This window comes from Rhagoletis pomonella, unplaced genomic scaffold (assembly GCF_013731165.1).
Source record: "Rhagoletis pomonella isolate Grant_MI unplaced genomic scaffold, Rhpom_1.0 Rhpom_scaffold_00001, whole genome shotgun sequence".
NCBI lineage: Eukaryota > Metazoa > Arthropoda > Insecta > Diptera > Tephritidae > Rhagoletis > Rhagoletis pomonella.
In genome coordinates, this window is record NW_023458555.1 from 54,526,221 (window position 1) to 54,547,054 (window position 20,834).

Here is a 20,834-nt window from a genome sequence, read left to right on the forward strand (position 1 = left end):
ATTTATCGAAGATTTTGTATTTCTCTAAATTACCGTTATATGGGATGTGGGCGTGGTTATTGTCCGATTTTAAAAAGTTCCGGGTTTTTTTATGCTGTACCAAGGCCAACAACTGTGCCAAGTTTGGAAGAAATTGGTGCAGCGGTTACCAAGATATACACATGTAACCATAAGTGGGCGTGGCTACGCCCATTTTCCAAAAATTTATAATATTCTTGTTTTTCGTCTAAAAATTATTGTAAATATCAATTTTGAGTGAATTATCTTCAGTAGTTACTAAAATATCGCAGTTTTCGTATTTCTGGAAATTACCGTTATATGGGAAGTGGGCGTGGTTATTGTCCGATTTCGCCCATTTTCAATACCAACCTACCTTGGATTAACAGAAACCTACATACCAAATTTCGTTGAGATATCTCAATTTCTGCTCGAGTTATCGTGTACACGGACAGACGGACAGACGGACGGACAGACAGACATGGCTTAATCGATTTCTTTTTTCATCCTGATCATTTATGTATACATTTGTCTATATCTATCTCGATTCGTTTTGGCTGTTACAAACAACCGTTATGTGAACAAAATTAATATACCCTTGTGCACAAGTGCGCTCGGGTATAAAAACAGAACACAGAATCGATTCCAATATTTCACTCACACACAACGACTTTGACCACCTGCTAAGCAGTTGTCGTTCGTTTTTTACAAAAACAAAAGACACCGTTATTTGGTTTGAAGTTTTGTTTATCAAATACCAGGGACAAAAAGCTTATTTTTGTAAGTACATACGAAAAGCGACTTTTGGCCGCATAAACTGATCAAATTTCCTATGGTACATCGTAACTCTACCGACTATTTAAGTAAGTGAAATCTGTCCACCAAATTTAGCTGCGCACAAAACAGAGTTCTTGATTTCCCGCATTGCTGCATTTTGTTCAATGAGTGGACGAAATCGTTGCAACTTAACTTAATGTACTGTAGAGAGAAATTTTCGAGTTTTACCACACAAAGTTTACAGGAAATAAAAACAGATATACAATTTTAATATAGATATATGTACATTTGTATGTGTGCACTCGTATATGTAGACTTGAACTTGGAAGTAGAAATGTTTCATAGGATGCTTTCCATTTCCAGACAACCGGTCAGGTACGAGCATAATTTTTAATTTCGACCGAACTCAAATACATTGTTTGTTGGTCCAAATAATGAGACAGGTATTTTTTCTTTTGGCTCGAAAAATTTTTTCGGCCGAATTAAACGCGATTTTATTTTTCAGGCAAAAATCCATTATTCGAATTGACAGTGAGAATGTTTTTTTTAAAATGCCCATAACTTTGTCAAAATTTAATAGATTCCAACAATGTTTTTACTCAAATGTCAGTAATTTTGTCACTTCAAGATAGAATGATATAATTATTGATTTTCATTATTTAAAATTTTTTATTTAACAATAAACAAAAAGTGCATATTTTTTTTTAAATTTAATTTCTCAAAAAGTGTATTTTTTTTCTCTCAAACTTTTTTACCGGAAAAGAGACACTTTGAACTACAATCAACCCAAATCTCTAATAGCGAAGATTTTTTTTTCTGAGTTATGATATTTTATAGAAAATATACGTTTTTGTGGTACATACTACAATATTCTTATATTGTTTAACTAAATGGAACATATGTATGTAATATATCAGCAAAAAATACAGCCGTGATCATTTTTTGTGTATCAAATAGATATTAGAACACACTTTCCACCATACAGTTTCGATTATAAAAAGCGGGAAAATGTGATTTTGTATTTTCGGTGATACTGCAAAACGGTATATGTCAATTTGTACCTTTAACACTTAAATGGTCTCTTACTTGCACCGGAATGCATCTGCAAGTCGTTACACCCTAATAAACGAATGACAAAACTGTCTACCTTTGGCTGATGAAGATGAACGATTGCCAGAAGCGCTCATATACAGATAACAGATCAATTATGCACCAGGGGTAAAAAGTGACATAGAACGTTTTGCAGTATCACCGACGATATACAAACAAACATATGCACAGAAGTACATACATATGTATGGGCGTTCAAGCCTGACAATCCTTGCAGTATGCCTGTTGCATACATATATACAGAGATATGTGCCTTCCTAGAACTTATCTCAGTAAAACGCATGGGACTTGCACATATTGTAACAGTTTTTTTTTAAACATTCCGATGCTTTTAAAGCGAAATTATATCTAGCTAATGTAAGTTTTTAACACGCAAACTGGGATTTTCTTCAAATAATTATAACTCATATCTATTCTATATACATACATATGTATACTAAACTGTAGTCGTTTTCCATTGTTAAAACTTGGCTAAATAACTTTTGAACGCACGAGAAAATCTGAATTTACAGCGTGGCGACGAATAACTGTTACCCAGTGTTTTTCAGAAACAAAAGGGTCCTTTCTATATTTTGTGAAAAAGTATTTTATTGTTTATTTTCCACAGATTTTACTTTGGCTGTATTAATTAGTTTCTTGAATTTTAATCCTTATTTACATTTGCAGGCAGTGTAAACTTTGAGACAAAAGTTCATTTGGGACGCAGGTCTTCGTCAGTTAATTTATTCCATATCTTCTGTAACCATAGGTTAATTTTCGCCATTTGAGTCCCTTATACTACCCCTTTTGTCCAACATAAGGCTTCATACTTAAAAATCGAATAGACTCGGAACTGGTGACTAGAACGGCCATTCATTCGACCAACCCTATACAGTTTTTCTTTTTTTTTTTCTTTTTTATACAAAGCCTAAGAAAAAATACACCTAAAAAGACTTGCGAGCCAAATGAACTTTTCTCTCAAAGTTTACACTGCCGGCAAATGAAAAAAAGGATTAAAATTCAAAAACTAGTTAATACAACCAAAGTAAAATATGTGGAAAACTAACAATAAAATACTTTTTTCACAAAATATTCCAAATGTAAATAATCATAATAATAATAGATTGGCGCTTACACATATGTTAGTGTTTGGCCGAGCTTCTCCTCCGATTTGTGGCGTGCGCCTTGATGTTGTCACACAAGGCGGAGGGACCTACAGTTTTACGCCGACTCCGAACGGCGATTGTATTTTTATGAGAAGCTGTTTTTCATGGCAGAAATACACTCGGAGGTTTGCCATTGCCTGCCGAGGGACGACCGCTGTTAAGAAAAAGCCTTTTTTCTATATTTTTTGCGATGTTGCTTTGACCAGGGTTTGAACCCAGGCGTTGCGGAGTGGAAGCGCGCACTGCTTACCACTACACCACAGCGGCCGACGCTTACCACTACACCACAGCGGCCAAATGTAAATAAGTATTAAAAATTAAAAACTAATTAAAACAACTAAATTAAAATCTAACAATAAAATACTTTTATTTCTCAAAAAAACCTGGGTGACAGATATTCGTTGCCACGCTGTATAATCCGATTATGAAATTATAAACGTACACTTACTGGGGGTGCGACTAGAAAGACTGTTACGGAAAATAAATCTGCTAGGTGAGAGATATTCATAAGATCCTTAAATTTCGATATATCGAAGTTTCAAGCATTTCTGAAATTTACAGTTATATAAAAATTTGGTGTGATTTTAGTCTGATTTCAATAATTTTCAGCGGTTTGCTTTTGTATGGCAAGCCCAATAATCATTCCGAGTTTGGTACAAATTGTTAGAACACCCATTTTCCAAAATTTTATTATAAACGTATTTTGTGCTAAAGAATTATTGCAAACATCAATTTTGAATAAATTAGCTTCGGTATTTACTGAATTATAGAAGATTTCGTATTTCTCCAAATTACCGTTATATGGGATGTGGGCGTGGTTATTCACCGATTTTAAAAATTTTCAGCCATTTGATATGTTATACCCAGGCCAACAACCGTGCCAAGTGTTAGGGAAATTGGTGGAGTGGTTACCGAGATATACACATGTAATCATAAGTGGGCGTGGCTACGCCCATTTTTCAAAAATTTATAATATATATCAACGGTGGGCAAACGCGGCTCTTTGAGGCAAATGCCGCTCTTTGCATAGCAAATGAAATAACACAAACGGCAATAAGGCAAATTTGTGTTATTTCCCAATTGAATGTGAAATAACACAAATTTGCTTTATTTCATATCTCGTTGCGCAATAAGACCAACTTTTAAACTTAACAATTTGAGTAATAAAGCAAAATAGTGCACATATGTACATAGGTAGTCACCCAGTTACATTTGACAAAAAGTAGTACATGAACGAGTTAAATGGATGCATTTGTAAGTATACAATTTTGAAAGTGCCCGACGTCGCGCTCGCGTCCCCCGCCCCTCCCCTCTTTTCGCAATTATGTACTGGTGGCATTATAACCGTTTAGAAAAAGGAAAAATGTTAAAATAACACTAGTTCACTTCCTAAACTGCTTTTTAATGTCCAAGTAATGGGAATTGTTGTGTAGGGTGTTATTGCATGCATCCCACCCATAGTGGAATTTACCAGGTGCCGCTGCTTTATTTGAAAATTTGCCTATAAAATGTGACTATAAGGCAGCCGAATGTCAAAAAATAAAGCGAGAAAGCCGTTTTATTACTTCATCTCTTTATTGCGACATGGTTCCATGCAAACATTTTAAGGTTTTCCAGCAATGTTTTTAACATATTAAAAAGCATGCAGAAAAAATTCATACAAAAGCGCTATGTCCAATATGCGGAGCAGTTTTTAAAGACGATGCTTTTCCTATATTTTGTTAGACTTTTCATAAGTAAAAATATTTTGTGAATATTACTTTCTCCATATAAATTATATCACATTTTTTTGTTTAATTTAAGGCCTATCAAACAGGTTTAAGCATTTGAGCAAAAACAACATTTGCCTGTATTTTGTTGTTGCTTGTGGTATCGAAGGTGCCAAAAACTGTTCTGATTTTTTTCTTCTACATCAAAGCGTGCCATGCGAAATACGAAAAAGGTAAAAAATTTAAATTGAAAAAATGAAAATTGTTGCAACCAAGGCGAATTAATATAAGATGATAACACGAGTGCAAAAACAAAAATTTACATGTATTTTATTTTTGCTTTGGCGGCATAAACTATCAAAATCTGTAAGAGTGTGTGTAGAAATTCGAACAAAATTTTTCAATTTGATATCAAAAGCCGTGCGGCGAAACACATACACAAAATCAGCTGAGCTAGTAACACCACCTTATATAAATTCGACTTGGTTGCAACTTTCTTTCTTAGTAAATTGGTTCGCTTCTCGAAGCATTGATCCATCATCCTGTGCCAGGCCTAGTAATCAGCGGTTGGGCTGCTGAGTTAGGCGAGCTTTCCAAAAGCTGGTATTTAATCGCTGGTTTTTGTATGGAAAATGGTTCACATGCAAATAGATTTTAACAATTTAGAATTTTCGTAAGAAAATTGACATTTTCGAGAACAAATAATTTGAAAAAAAAAACAAATCAGCTGCTATACTGATATTACCTGTACAATGTGCCTTGGTTTATTTGTATTTTTGGAATAAACAAAGTTCGTTTTCCTTCTGTCAGTAAACTATTTTTTTTTACAAATAGTATAAATAAGCAATGGGAAATAAGGCAAAATTTGTTTTATTTCCAACCTTTGTTGGAAATAAAGCAAAACTCAGATTTTGGTATTATTTCCCATTTAAAAGTGAAATAAAGCAAATTTTGCGTTATTGCCGTTTGTGTTATTTCACCCCCCTTTACATTTATTACATTTATTTTCGAACGCTTTAATGCACACTTTTTATATGCATACAAATGTATGTATATCGATATCGTTCTTCATTCAAAACTCATTTTACTGGGATCCTGAGGACCTTTTGATTGCATATATATTGTAAATGATTCTTAAAATAAAAAGAAGGTATGTAATTACCAGGGAACGGATTTTATGGAAATTGCCTTTTTCTGAGAGATACGAGTATACGATTTAGTTTTCCTGATTCCATAAACCAAATAACCACCAAGCGATTTTTTGATTCACTTTAATTGTCTATAATACTTGCCGTTTTTTTTGGGAAAAACTGCTTCCGAATGATTATTACGTTTCGATATGGAGGCTATGCTCAAATGTTGTAGTTGTAACTTCTAGAGTTTCACGAAAACGCTTAATGCACGAGAACTAGTGAAGCGATTTCAAAGAAAAGTGTGTCGTTAGAAAGATAAAATTCCAAACCTATCGACAGATCCATTTTTGTAAGTAACCAATTCGGTTTCTGCCGTAAAACTAACGGTAACCACTGGCTTATTTTGGGGTAAATTTTAATCCTTTAAGGTGCTCCAGCAGCTTATGAATTGCAGATATAACTTTCATTTTCGGGATGTAGATTCTTTAGACCAGAGGCTCCCAAACTTTTTTTTCTCGTAGACCCCTTTCAAAAATTTACTGGTTTCGGTGGACCCCCTGCTGATACATTTCTAAATATTCGCAAAGCTCGTAAAAAATTAAATGTGAAAATTAGATCTAACAATTTAAATTTGCATCGCGGGTGAATTCAAAAACTAAACTCAGAGTGGCCAAAATAAAAGTAAAATATTTTCTTGTGTTCTATTTATAAAAATAATGTAAACACTTGTAGGTTTTAAAAAATGGAGCTCGTAAATACATCAAAATACTCTCTCGCTCGGAGGAGTTATATTTTTAAAAGCATTGCGAGCGCTAGCGTTATTTACATTATCTTCACCATAAACTCGTCAAATATTCGGCTCACTCATGACTTTGCACGTGGAGTATATGTTTATTTTTATCGCTCCGAGTTTTAAGGTGAGGCGAAAAATATTTATCACATTTTTAAAACCCAAAACTTAAAACATCAAAACGGCTAAGCTTTTTACGCCAAGCTTTTAATTCGGAAACTGGCAATAGAGAAAAGAAGAGTTTAAAAAAATCGATGACAAATAACCAAGCAATCAAGAAGCACAAAAAGTGTTCCACGGTCTTATCTTCTTCAAGTCAAGATGGGCAAATGGACTTGTTATTTACGCCTATCATAGTCAGGTGTTTGTGCCACGTGAAGTGAGCAGTCAGCAGTCCAGTATGTTGTCTGCAGTGTCATCTGCTCAGTGAGAGTAAAAAATTTTATAGGCCGTGTGAGATTGAAGGCAACATGAGTTTACCTGCACCCCTCGATGCCTCTGAGCCATTTCTGAGCGAAGTATTCACCCAGTTTCTGATGGTGGCTTCGACTGCCGAAGGTGGGAGTGCTAAAGCTGGTTGCGGACCGAGGAATACCTGGTCTGAGGCAACTCTGGCCAAATGATCAGATGTCTCATAACCAGGTACTCCAGAGTGACCTGGCACCCGGAGTGATACAACCTCGTTATGTTCACCATCATATTTTAGTCGAAACTTGCATTGCCTAACTAGTTTGCAAGTACTTAAATAGAGGGCTGGTCAATGCCTTAAGTGCAGCTTGGTTGTCACTGCAGTCACGTAAACTCTCTCCCCTCCACCCATGTTTCACCACGTAGTCCATGGCTTTGAGTATTGCAATTACCTCAGCCTGGAAGACCGAAGCATATTCCACATAAAAGTGAAGCTTATCTCCATTAACCCCGAAAAAGACCCCAGATCATGATCCAGAGTCAGTTTTGGAGCCATCAGTGAAGATTCGACAATGTGTGACTCTGGTCTCAGCGATGGAATCAAACCAGCATTCAGTCTCAGGAAACTCAACATTATAGAATTTCTTCAACAAATATAATGGTGGCGTACTATCCTGTAGCATTGAAAAGACACAAGTGCTTAAATCTCTGCTGCCAGCAATTTTCGCCGCGCCCCACTCATTGTCATACCAGCATCCGGTTCTTTTTAGTCTGCAGGTGGCCTTTAAGGCTTCCCCACGTATGAAAACACAAAGTGACGGTAAGTGCAGCAGTGCGTCAAGAGCACTATACACCACTCAAAAAAAATTAAAGTTAAATAAAGATGCTATCAAGAAACCATTTTGGTTATTTATATCGAAACCAGATAAATTTTCGTGGACCCCCATTTACAACTCATGGACCCCCATATTTTTTTCACGTTACCGTGGACCCCGTCGAGTCTTCCGTGGACCCCTGGGGGTCCACCTGGACCACTTTGGGAATCACTGCTTTAGACCAATAGTCGTGTACAGATTTTATATAAATTCAACAATTATTGAGCATTTTAAGGCAAAAAATTGCTGAAAAAATTTGCAAACTTTTTTATTACCAAAATGCTCGAAACCCACACGAACGATTTTGTTTTTGTTTTCTTTAATTAAAAATTCAATAGTTTTTCTTTCGTTTGCTATATGGGATATATTGTTTGATATCTTCTAAGTATGTTTATTTGATTCAAGTATATGAGCATAAATGTTTTCCCATACAAAATCACTTCGTCATCGTTTTGCAAACATGTGCATGCATTGGAAGTGTGGAAAGGAGACAAAAAGTATGTTTGTGTGTGTATGTACATATTTCGGCTTTTGATAAACAGATGGCGCAATATTTATAACCTAATCGCAACGTATGTACATATGTAAATACATACATAAGCACATATGTTGATTGCAGTTAATGTGGACCTGTTCCTATTTTTTTAGTAATTATGTAAATACATACATATGTACGTACATATCGCACGTTTAATAATATACAGATGTGATTCAAAATTTACATTTTTGGAGATTTCATCATACAATTACTAAGCTTGATAAAAAGAACATGTTCAGCCTAACATAAACTAAACTTCCCAATAATGGAAAGGATATGTGTCTTTACATCTGTCGTTTGGTATACCAACTGTATGGATTGATCAAACCTTGATTGCGTTTTCCCACAAAATTAAAATTTTGAAGTAATTCGGTATATCATTAAACGTGCGATATGATGATTGCAGTTAATGTTGATCTGTTTCTATTTTTTAGTAATCTATTGGGGTATTCATAAAGGTGTCGTAAATGTCGTAATGTTGTATTTCGTAAACTTTAAACGCCTATAAAATATATTAAGGGAATTCACAAATCAATGTCATATTATGAATTTTCGCAGGTTAAAAAATAGTTGATTGTGGTTTTAAGTTCTCTAAACATTTAATTAAGCTTTTAAAGTTTACCACATACAACAATACGATACTTACGACACCGTTGTGAATCCCTCATATGTATGTCTATACATATTATTAATGTACATACATAAATGTATGAGCACATGTACGCATAATACGATAAAACTTTTTGAAGTGAAGCAACACTTACAAAAAGACAAATCCAAGAATAAAAATAAAGGTGAGTATGTACATAGATAAAGAAAAGGATAAAGGCAAAGGTAAAAATAAAAACAATAACAAAGTTGCGTAAAGATAAAGGCACAAATGAAGCACAAGGTAAATTTAAACACTTCACTTATATAAGAGCAAAGGTGAAAGGCAATATGTATATGAAGAATATGATAAACATAAAAATAAAAAATAAGGATAAATATAAAAAAAGATGAGTATGAGGATGAGGATGAGGATACCCATAAAAGTATAGATGAAGATAGAGGAAGAAAGATTAAAATAAAGGTAGTTTTATAGAAAAGGATATAGATAGAGGCACAGAGACTCAATCTGGGAACTATTTCGGTATTTTAGAGATTTTCGGGATTCTCGGGACTTATCGATATTATAATCGAAATTTTATCGGTTTTGTGATCGATATTTTTATAGATTTTGTTATCGATATTTTTATTTATTTTGTAATCGACTTTGTTATTGATTTTATTATCGATTATTGACCGATTTTGTTATTGATATTTTTATTGATTTTTTTATCGATATTTTCATCAGTTTTGTTATCGATTTTGTTATCGATATTTTTATAGATTTTCTTGTCGATATTTTAATCGATTTTTTCATCGATATTTTTATCGGTTTTGTTATCGACATTTTTATTGATTGTATTAACGATTTTCCTATCGATATCATTATCGCTTTTGATATCGATATTTTTATCGATTTTGTTATCGATATTGCTATCGATATGATCGGTTTTGCTATCGATATATTTATCGATTTTGTTGTCGATATTTTTATTGATTTTGTCATCAATATTTTTATAGGTTTGGTTACCGACATTTTTATCGATTTTGCTATCGATGTTATCGCTTTTGTTATCGATATTTTTATCGGTTTTATTATCGTTATTTTTATCGATTTTTCTATCGATATTGTTATCGCTTTTGTTATTGATATTTTTATCAATTTCGTTATCGATTTTGTTATCGACTTTGTAATCGATTTGGTGATCGATTTTTCGATAGATTTTATAATCGATATTTTGATCGATTTTGTTATCGATATTTTTATCGATTTTGTCATCGATTTTGATATCGATATTTTCATCGATTTTTTTGTCGAGGTTTTTATTGATTTTGCTATCGATACCATTATCGATATTTTTTTTTTAGTGTGTGCATTAGTTTTTTACTTGGATATGCTCCTAACCATACCACGTATTCTACGTTAATATTTAGCGCCTGTATCTCCGATACAGCCTGCAGACCAAGACGAAGGCGCTGGACTGTCCCTTTTTTTTGACAGTTCCCATTTTTCACACTTCAAAAACTATACGTGGTAGAGAGAAACGAATTTGAAATAAGCATATATATACGGTGAGTTTTGTCTTGTTTTGTAGATCACACTCCTCCAAATTTTCTTGAACCGTCTTATTTATGCATGCAAACACACAAAATACTTTATGTAAATATTTTTCATACTGTTAATGTCAATGTCGCGCGACTTAGCAGCAACAGCAGAAGTTGTGTTCAACCCTTTCATGCATTAATTTTTCCTATAAAATATTGCACTTTGAATGCGCTTATCTTTAAATCTACGGTATATTTTTTTAATGAATTGTGTTAAAAGAACTTAAATCCTGCTTTAGTTTTGCATTTTTCGTCACCTTGATTTTAGAGCATTTTAGCGTCATTTTCTATCAATTTAATTTTCTAAAAGAGTTTCATTTTACTCTATAAATGCATTATATTGCACATGTAGAACAATTTAGTAAACTAGTATTTAGGAGAGACGAAATTAAAAAAAAATAGTTATTTTTATTATTTGACCGAAATATAGTTCAAAATAACCAATAAAAATGTAAATACCCTGTACAAGTTTAGTGCATGAAAGGGTTAAAAGATAAATTGAAAGAAATCTAGATCAGGCGCTGCAGTCGATGGGCAAATTAAATATTTTATCTACACTTGTACTATTGCTAACAGCTAGCAGCGAGCTCATGTCAAGCACAGTCAATGGCAGATACATTTACAGCCATGTGCATACATACACCCATTAAATAATTTAAAAATAAACTAGACGAATATTTATTTTTCTTTTCCTCTCTGGGGCAATTAATTCAAGAAATGACGACATACACTTCTTAACATCTCTGTAAACCGGTGCGGTGCGGCCCGCCGGTGATATAATTCGACCAACGAGACAAACTGCCGCGTTTTCTCTGCGTCAACTGCAGCTTGAGAGCTTATACGTTGCAGTGAAAATAACAAAAATTAAATCGCGCGCGGCATTTGTCACCGAACAACTTAATTAAAATTTATAAATCGTACATGCACACACAGAGGTAAACACATAGCTTCCCTACCATATATTCAATTCCGAATCATACATGTGCATACATATAAGCGAAATGCAATATACATACATACATCCATTGTATGTAATTAAAATTGGATTATGTTATTTAATTGAAACATTTCATGTGTCATAAATCAAAACGCAAATTAGGCAGACGAGTGTTCTAAGGCGCGTGAGGTGAAATATTCATAAAACAGATTAAATTTGTCTAAGCGTTGCGGCAATGAACATTTACGTAGATTTAAAGTCGTGTTTTTATTAAACTTATGGCAGTCGTCAAGTCAAGTAGCAATACATACATACATATATACATATGTGTTGCTCCACCGTCCCGATATTTAATTTAGTGATCCATGATGCAATAAAATTCACAAATTTGGCAAAGCAATTAATGTGACTAGTAGGGTAGTCCAAAAATTAGTTAGCGTTTAATGGCTTAAAAGCGAATTTATTCAGACCAGTCGGAAATCTATGCAATGACATTCCTGAACGTCTCGCTGACTATTTCAGCCTCAAGAAGGGACCTTCAAATGTAAGAATAAAGAATTCTAAATAAAAATACGTTTAATACCATTAAGAACAGTTTGCTTTGTGTGATGTGCGCTGAATGAAAAACATAGCACGCCGAACAGTCTCAACGTTTTGCCAAAAGTGTGTCAACAACGCATAAAATGTTACCAAATTAGCTTCCACAAAACGAGAATTACACAAACATAATAGGGGTATTCTTCAAATCTTGCAAAGCCATTGCACCTAGCACGGATTGCATGGATTCCATAACTTGCAAACACACAACAACAAAATACATGGGAAACAACATTTCCTATCGCTGCAAAATATGCAACGTCCAACATTTCAATGAAATTATTTTTAAAGTGTTAATGTCAGAGAATATTCTTTAAAATATTTTTATCTAGTCCTCCTTCCAAAATATGTGAGGCGTGCGCTATAATTCTAGTCGTGTTTTTAAGGTGAGCTCAAGGTGAGGATGAAGACAATAAGAAGCAGAACTCGCACGGTATAAGCTTCACCGTGTTTTGGTTCCATTCCATGTTTTTTTTTATAAGATACTGTGCACAGTAGCGTGCGCCGAAAATCCGCTTTTTTAGAATTTTGATTGGTAATAAGCAAAAATATGGTTCATTATGCTTTAAAAAAATTGTGTGCAATTTGGAATTTTTTGGTTAATATCCTAGGCTCGCCCAAGTCGACCAAAGTTCAATATGCTCAAAAAATAAAAACTAATTAATACATTTTTTTACTAAAATTGTAATAATCTTCGAAAGTATTAGTCCTAAATAAGTTGGTATATGGACCTTTTTTGTAGAGAATCGAAGTTAGCTAAGAAAACAAATTTTGTAGTACTTGAACTTTGACTAGGATATTGACCAAAAATTTTTACATTTCACACAGGTTTTTTTTAGAGCATAATAACCCAAATTTTTGCTATTACTAATCAAAATTCTAAAAAAGCGGATTTTCGGTCCACGCTAGTGCACAGACTGTCAGATAGATCTGTCAATAATATTTGCCCTTCATTTAATTTTGTCCCCAGCAAATCGCCTGCAAAGTCCTGGGTTTGCGAGGTCCTCAATTTTTTTACCAAATGTTGCTCTTTTATGAAGAACATTTTCATATGCTTTAAAAGATATTGAGGGCAATTTGATTAACGTTGCTATTCATACACATACATATGTATGTATGTAAGGATGCTACCCTTGCTGTGCCTATTCTAGTGATGCAATTTTTAAGGCACTTTATTGTATTAAATATTTAATAAAAAACCAGGGGAATTACTATGTAATTCGATGCGAAAACGAATGATTCGCATTCGCACAAATTCATCGTAAGTAATACATAGTGGCGTTGTCCTATCGCATCGCATTTCTCTTTCGTATCGCATAACAGGGTAACCCCCAAAAAAAAAAAAACAAAGCATCGTCACAACTCTTTTAGTTATGACCAGTAGCTCGTTTCTGTAACTCTTCTATACCGATTATTTCTCTACTGGTAGAGAATATACGTCATTCTCTACTACTCATTAGCAGTAGAGAACAGGGCGGCGAATTCATATCTCAATTCGCCTTGGTAGAGCATTGTTACAGAAACGAGCTGCAGGGTCGAAAATTTTAAGCTTTTGCTTGGAATTGCTTATTTTTCTTATTCAGGGTCTCCAAGCTTAATTTTAACGACCATGCTTATTTTGCTTATTTCAATGTACAAAGTTAAGTACGGACCTCTTAAGAAAACGGTCAAGAAAAAAATTGCTATTATTTTGACATATTTCACAGTCTCAATTTTTCTTTCCGAAATAATACTCTTTCTTCACAAAAAACTTTAGAAACCATATTAGCAAATTTCTTAAGAACTCCGTACTGCTTAAGAAAAATTGGCTTTTCTTGAGCATTTTTTAGGCGTTTTTTTTATTCGTCGAACTAAAGAAGTGTTTACAAATAATAACAAGAAAACATTGCATCTGCTTGGATACAACAATTTTATTGAAAATCAAAGATTTGCCTCTACGGGAAGGCATTGGTGTTATTAAAGAGATTAAAAGTAACGTCCATAAACCTAGCTGACCCAAGTCGCCAAAAATCAATAAAAATTAGCTAGGAATTAGGTGTCTTTTAGGTGTTAATTAGGGCCTCCAAAATTAATTTAGGTGTTCCATTGGTTTCCGAGAAATTCGCAAAAATGTGTGGGTCAGCTAGGTTTACGTAAACCTAGCTGACCCATCGTTAAATTTTCCAAATATTTGCAGGAATTAGGTGTCTTTTAGGTGTTCTTCAACGCCACTAAAACTAATTTAGTAGCTCCATTGGTTTCCGCGAAATTCGCAAAAATGTGGTTTTCAGCTAGCTTAGCGCTGTTAACCTAGCTGAACAATCATATTTTTTTTTTTTTAATTTTCGAAATACATATATGCAGGAATTAGGTGTCTTTTAGGTATTCTTCAACGCCACTAAAACCAATTTAGTAGCTCCATTGGTTCCATTTAAAAGTATTAACCTAACTGGAAAATTTTTTGAAAATAAATTAAGTATTCATATTTTAGTGTAATATAATCCGTATTATTTTTAATAACAGTAAAACAAAGACAACTAAATCAATATATTAACAGCACTGAAAATATACAATTTTTAATTCCGTCCGTAAAACATTAAACGGTACTTAAATACATTTTTTGTTGTTTTTCGAGCATATTTACTAATGTCTAATGTCATACGTAGTTAGTTAATATCATATATATTTTTTGGGGTTTTGTATAATGTATACTGTTGCAGTTTAAATAAAGTAGTCAAAAAGTATAAATGCTTTCCAGCTGTACGTTTTCGAAGTCAGTCGCACTTCTAAATCGGGTCCTAAACAAACAAGAAAAAGCGATTTTGGCTGTTTTCAGGGATTCGACATGACAGAAGTTTTAATTTGGCCAAAATCCTCCCTTCCAAAATTGTATGCCCTCAAACCAGGGTGGTTATTAAAAAATTTGTTTTCGTTAGCCTACCAAGCGTACTGCAAAATATTATTTAAAATTATCTGTGAGATTGTTGTTATTATCGCTTACCTGATCTTGACAGAAGTATCCGAATCCAATAATACCAGCAATTGCCAAAAATAGGCAGAATAAAATAATTGTTCGTATTTTGGAGCGTGGTTCCATTTTCTTAATCTCGTAAACACCGCTAGGCAGAAGTAAAGCAAAATCACTATCAACTTGTACGGAGACGTTTTTTTGCATATCTATTGGCATGTTCCGACATAAGCAACACGAATTACGTGTACGACGATTTTTATTACACCAACAAAAAATTATGGCTGCCAGCTGCTAACTGCACCGCCAACACAACCAGCTCCTCTCTAGCTCTCAGTGCCCCGCTTCCAATCCTTCGCTGAGCACTTTTGTGTGGACAATGCGCTTGTAACGTTCTAGTGGCTGACTGGTTTAAAGGGAACGCTATAGCCAGCTTTTTTAACAAATCCCCTTAAGAAAAACTGCGAATGCGAATGACGGCGCTTAAGTCGAGACGAATGGAACAGTAAATTCAAATAAAAGAGGTTAAATGGGTATAATGGAAAACTGAATTGTGCTTGCAGCGATAATAACGGTGGGCGTTTGGGTTCGGATGTATATTTGGTTCAATGGATGGCAACAATGCGGGGGGCGAGGTGTGTTTGTTGAATGGGTAAAGGGATTAAGTCCTCAGCACGCTTTCCGAAATACGATGCTAACGAAGCTTTCACGTCGTCACGTTGCCACTTGTACTGAGAAAATTCCACTCTTTCAAATGCGATTTAAGCTTACTCCAGCCACACTGCCGCTGACGAGGTCGCCGTAGTAATCAACTTTGGCACCGCTGATGGTGATGTTAAATTCTGAATGCGAAATATGCAGCATGATAAACGTTTGCCCGCTTTCAACAATCGCTCTGGGCGCCTGCGTCTATGTAGGCATCGATGTATGTGCGGGTGTTTGCAGTTTCGTGGATTGGGGTTCAATGCGGGTTTATTGATGTTTTGGTATTTGCAGTCATCCGCTCAGGGCAATTTAGGCGATGCTAATTTATGCCATCTGACGTGTTGCGCCTGTTTGGCGGAGAGCTTTACTATTCACGTCAATTTCTCGGTTTACCTCAACAATGCGCCACAAGTACACGAACACAAAAACTGTTGTTAGCAAAACAATTTAAAAACGGTTGAAAATAGAATCTACTGGAAAATGACGCATCCTGTAAATAAAGAAACAAAAAGTTAGCGATTAGAATTGTTTGGAAACTCGATTTGATAATAGAATTAAAGTGGGTTGCCTTGTGCTGTTTTTCACAAAAAACTTTAGAAAAGTGTAGTAGAAAGCGGAGCAAATTTCTTAAGAACTGCGCACTGCCTTTAGAAAATTTGACACATGAAAATTTCTTAGCCATTTCTTGTACGTCATTTTATATGGACTTTTTGCTTTTCTTGAGAGCTGCATACTGGAAATTTTCGTAATGTTTTTCATGTTAGTCTTATGCATATACCAGTCCTTACAACCGCCCAGTTGTGGCGGCTCTGGAAATTATACTCTTGGACCGCATGTCCTACACGTAATATATTTACGGTACTTCTTGGAATCATGTCCATCCCGACAGCATCGAGAACATGCTATCTTAGTTAATTATACGTAAACTATTTTATAGCTTAGAAGGAAAATTGTAAAAAGTTTACATATATTAAGCTTTAAGTTAATTTTTATTGTATACTAGCTTTTACCCGCGGGTTTCACCCCACGTCTTTATACAAATATGAAAAAACAGTATGTAAAGATGTTATACTCTCTGCTCCTATTTTATTACAGCCGTGATAGCAGCATATGGTACGACAGCTGTATAGCTTGGGTGTTATGGAATGAAATGCAATAATAATTTTTTGGCACTGCAGGTGTTTTTGCCCAGTTATATAAACCTTACTATAAGCACCTACCATTGATATGTTTACATACCAAATTTAAATTTTATGTGACTTATGGTTCCGGAGCTGATTAAAAATTCTATGAGATATGCCACGCGCCCTCCAACAAAGTCATTTATATAAACCTTACTGTAAGCATCTACCATAGATTTGTCTGCATACCAAATTTCAAGTTCATGTGACTTATGGTTCCGAAGTTATAGCTGATTAAAAATTTGCAGCCCTATGGGAGGTGCCACGCCCCCTCGCAAAATTGGCACCATATTTGCAAACAAAACCATGCCCCTATCCCGGAGTAAAAGCAAATAACTGTGCAAAGTTTCGTGCGGTTCCGTGAAGTGGTTCAAAAGTTATAAGATAATAAACAAACAGACATTCACATTTATATATATAGATTAATTTTGCAATATATATTACAAATGTTAGTATATATGTGAATATACATAGGTCAAATGACTGTCAAAAATAAATAAATAAATAAAACATACTTCGGCCGTTGAAATAAAAAGCGAAAATAAGTTTTCCTTTTCCCTCCTACGCGTTTTAGCGCTTCTCGACCCATATTCAGGGAGTGTGTATTTGGCGTGTGTCAAGTTAGCACTACACTTTTCGAAATCGGAAAAGTTAACTAAGGCATTAATTATACAGTTTTTGTTGTAAATTTGTTGTGCAAAGAAAAAATTTTTAGCTTTCGTTTTCAGGAAAAAATGGTATGTAGTGCTAACTTGACACTACAAATTGAGATATCCAATATGTTACTATGCCATTAATTGAGGCTTTTAACATTAAAATTTGTTGTGAAAAGCAAAAATTTGTAGCTTTAGTTTTTCCGGAAAAAATTAAGTTGACCCTTTTTCGAACAAAATTTAGTATGTAGTGCTAACTTGACACCTTACACAATTGACGACAGAATTGAGATATTGAAAGGTTACAACGGAATTAATTGTAGCTTTTTTGTTGTAAATTTGTTGTGGAAAGAAAAAATGTGTAGCTTTCATTTTTTAAGAAAAATGGTATGTAGTGCTAACTTGACACCATGCACCTAGTCGATAGCATTGAGAAATCCAGTATGTTATCTCAATTTAATAGGCGGTGGGGCAAGGTGTCAACTCAATTTTTTGCCAGAAAATCGGAAGCTAAAAAAAAAAAAATCTACAATTAATGACGTTGTAACTTTTCAATATCTTAATTCTATCGACTAGGTGCATAGTGTCAAGATAGCACTACATACCATTTTTTCTTAAAAAACGAAAGCTACAATTTTTTTCAACAACAAATTTACAACAAAAAAGCTACAATTAATGCCGCTAGAACATTTTCAGTATCTCCATTCTATCGACTAGGTGTATGGTGTCAAGTTAGCACTAAATACCATTTTTTCCTAAAAAGCGAAAGCTAATTTTTTTTTCTTTCCACAACAAATTTACAACAAAAAGCTACAATCAAGGCCGCTATAACATTTTCAATATCTCAATTCTATCGACTAGGTGTAAGGTGTGAAGTTAGCACTACATACCATTTTTTCCTAAAAAACGAAAGCTAAAACTTTTTCTTTCCGCAACTAATGTACAACAAAAAAAGCTACAATTAATGACGTTATAACATTTTCAATATCTCAATTCTATCGACTACGTGTATGGTGTCAAGTTAGCACTACATACCATTTTTTCCTAAAAAACGAAAGCTACAATTTTTTCTTTCCACAACAAAAAAGCTACAATTAATGCCGTTGTAACCTTTTCAATATCTCAATTCTGTCGTCAATGGGGCCTGGTGTCAAGTTAGCACTACATACTAAATTTTGTTTGAAAAAGGGTCAACTCAATTTTTTTCAGAAAAACGAAAGCTACAAATTTTTTGTTTTCACAACAAATTTTAAAGTTAAAAGCTACATCTAATGGCATAGTAACATATTGGAAATCTCAATTCTATCGACTGGGTGTATGGTGTCAAGTTAGCACTACATACCATTTTTTCCTAAAAAGCGAAAGCTAAATATTTCTTCTTTCCACAACAAATTTACAACAAAAAGCTACAATTAATGCCGTTATAACATTTTCAATATCTCAGTTCTATCGACTAGGTGTAAGGTGTCAAGTTAGCACTACATACCATTTTTTCTTAAAAAACGAAAGCTACAATTTTTTTCTTTCCGCAACAAATTTACAACAAAAAAGCTGCAATTAATGCCGTTATAACATTTTCAATATCGCAATTCTATCGACTAGGTGTATAATATCAAGTAGCGTTACATACCATTTTTTCTTAAAAAACGAAAGCTACAATTTTTTTCCGCAACAAATTTACAACAAAAAAGCTGCATTTAATGCCGTTAAATGAAATGAAATGAAATAACATTTTCAATATCTCAATTCTACCGACTAGGCGTATGGTGTCAAGTTAGCACTACATACCATTATTTCCTAAAAAACGAAAGCTCAAAATTTTTTCTTTCCATAACAAATAAACAACAAAAAAATTAATGCTGTTATAGTATTTCCAATATCTCAATTATATCGACTAGGAGTATGGTGTCAAGTTAGTACTACATACCGTAGTTGAGTTTTCTGCTAACTTGACAGACGTATGTGTTTCAATATACACATAATAATTAATTAACCATAATTACATTCCACAATAACAATTATGTACATAAATTTACAGTTGATATATGTATATTAAGGCACATGCACTAAAATTTTTCATGACCATTGTGTTGACTTCTACTAGGCATTAAAAGATTTTTCAGAATTTAAGCATTAAAATTTTATGAAGCAGTAATTTATCAATATTAGTGTAATTTTTATTTGCATTAAATTTCAAAAATTACTGCAATAATTTTTTACATTAACACTAATGATTTACAGGTCTATTCTGCGCTGGTAATAAAAATGTTGTAACCGGTAAAGTTCCTGTCAAATTTTAAACCCTTTTATGCAATGCCGAAATTCCACCATTCTTCATAGCTGAATTGCTGAATATTTTAACCGCATTACCAACGTACCTAGAATCGCGGAGACAAGAACTCGTAACAAAATCTTCGGTAATGTGCAGAATAGACCTGTTAAAATCGATTTAGTAGTATCTTGAGAACGGGGCGAAAAAAATTTAAAAAAATTAGACATAAGTACATACATATAAATTTTCTATGAAAAGAAATATTTGTAAAATCTTTTTTTTTTTTAATTTTTCACACACAAATTTTTTGTTAAAAAAAATAGTTTCTGAAAATATGCCATCTCAAAAAAAAATTTTAAATCATAGTGGTAGCCTCTGAGTGTTGCAATATTTAAGTATAGTATTATTAGTATTGCACTCTACAATAATTTGAGTTATGAATTTTTTTTTAACCGAAGTTGAGTAAGATCAGTACATTACAAATTTACAAATTTTTTAAATTTTTTTTAGATTTTTTTTTAGTATGCAGTTTTGTAGCCCATTAAATTTTAGTAAAATAAAGTGCAAGTTTTAAGCGATTGCAAACCTGGCGTTAATGTTTTTTAAGTTTCTTTGAAAACAGTTTTGCGCATTTTCTTCCATAAGAAAAAATGCAAAAAGCCGACAGTGTAAAAAATATTAAAAAACAACGCAATTTTGCAGTAACACTTTATGACTAAAATTTAATGGGCTGTAAGACTGCATACTCAAAATAATTCAAAAAAAAATTTAAAAAAATTGTAAATTTCTAATGTATTCATTTTACTCACCTTCGGTGTAAAAAAAATTCATAACTCAAATCATTGTAGAGTGCACCCCATAATACTA

General features: G+C 33.7%; 1 protein-coding gene across 1 annotated transcript in view; it reads right to left on the reverse strand.

The window, feature by feature from the left end:
• LOC118746241 (heparan-sulfate 6-O-sulfotransferase 1) overlaps positions 1 to 20,834 on the reverse strand; it is a gene marked incomplete in the record, with an annotated part of 422,361 nt that overhangs the window by 380,159 nt on the left and 21,368 nt on the right. Inside the window, 1 exon segment of the mRNA XM_036480072.1 lies at positions 15,190 to 16,351. Coding sequence (XP_036335965.1) covers positions 15,190 to 15,375 — 186 coding nt within the window.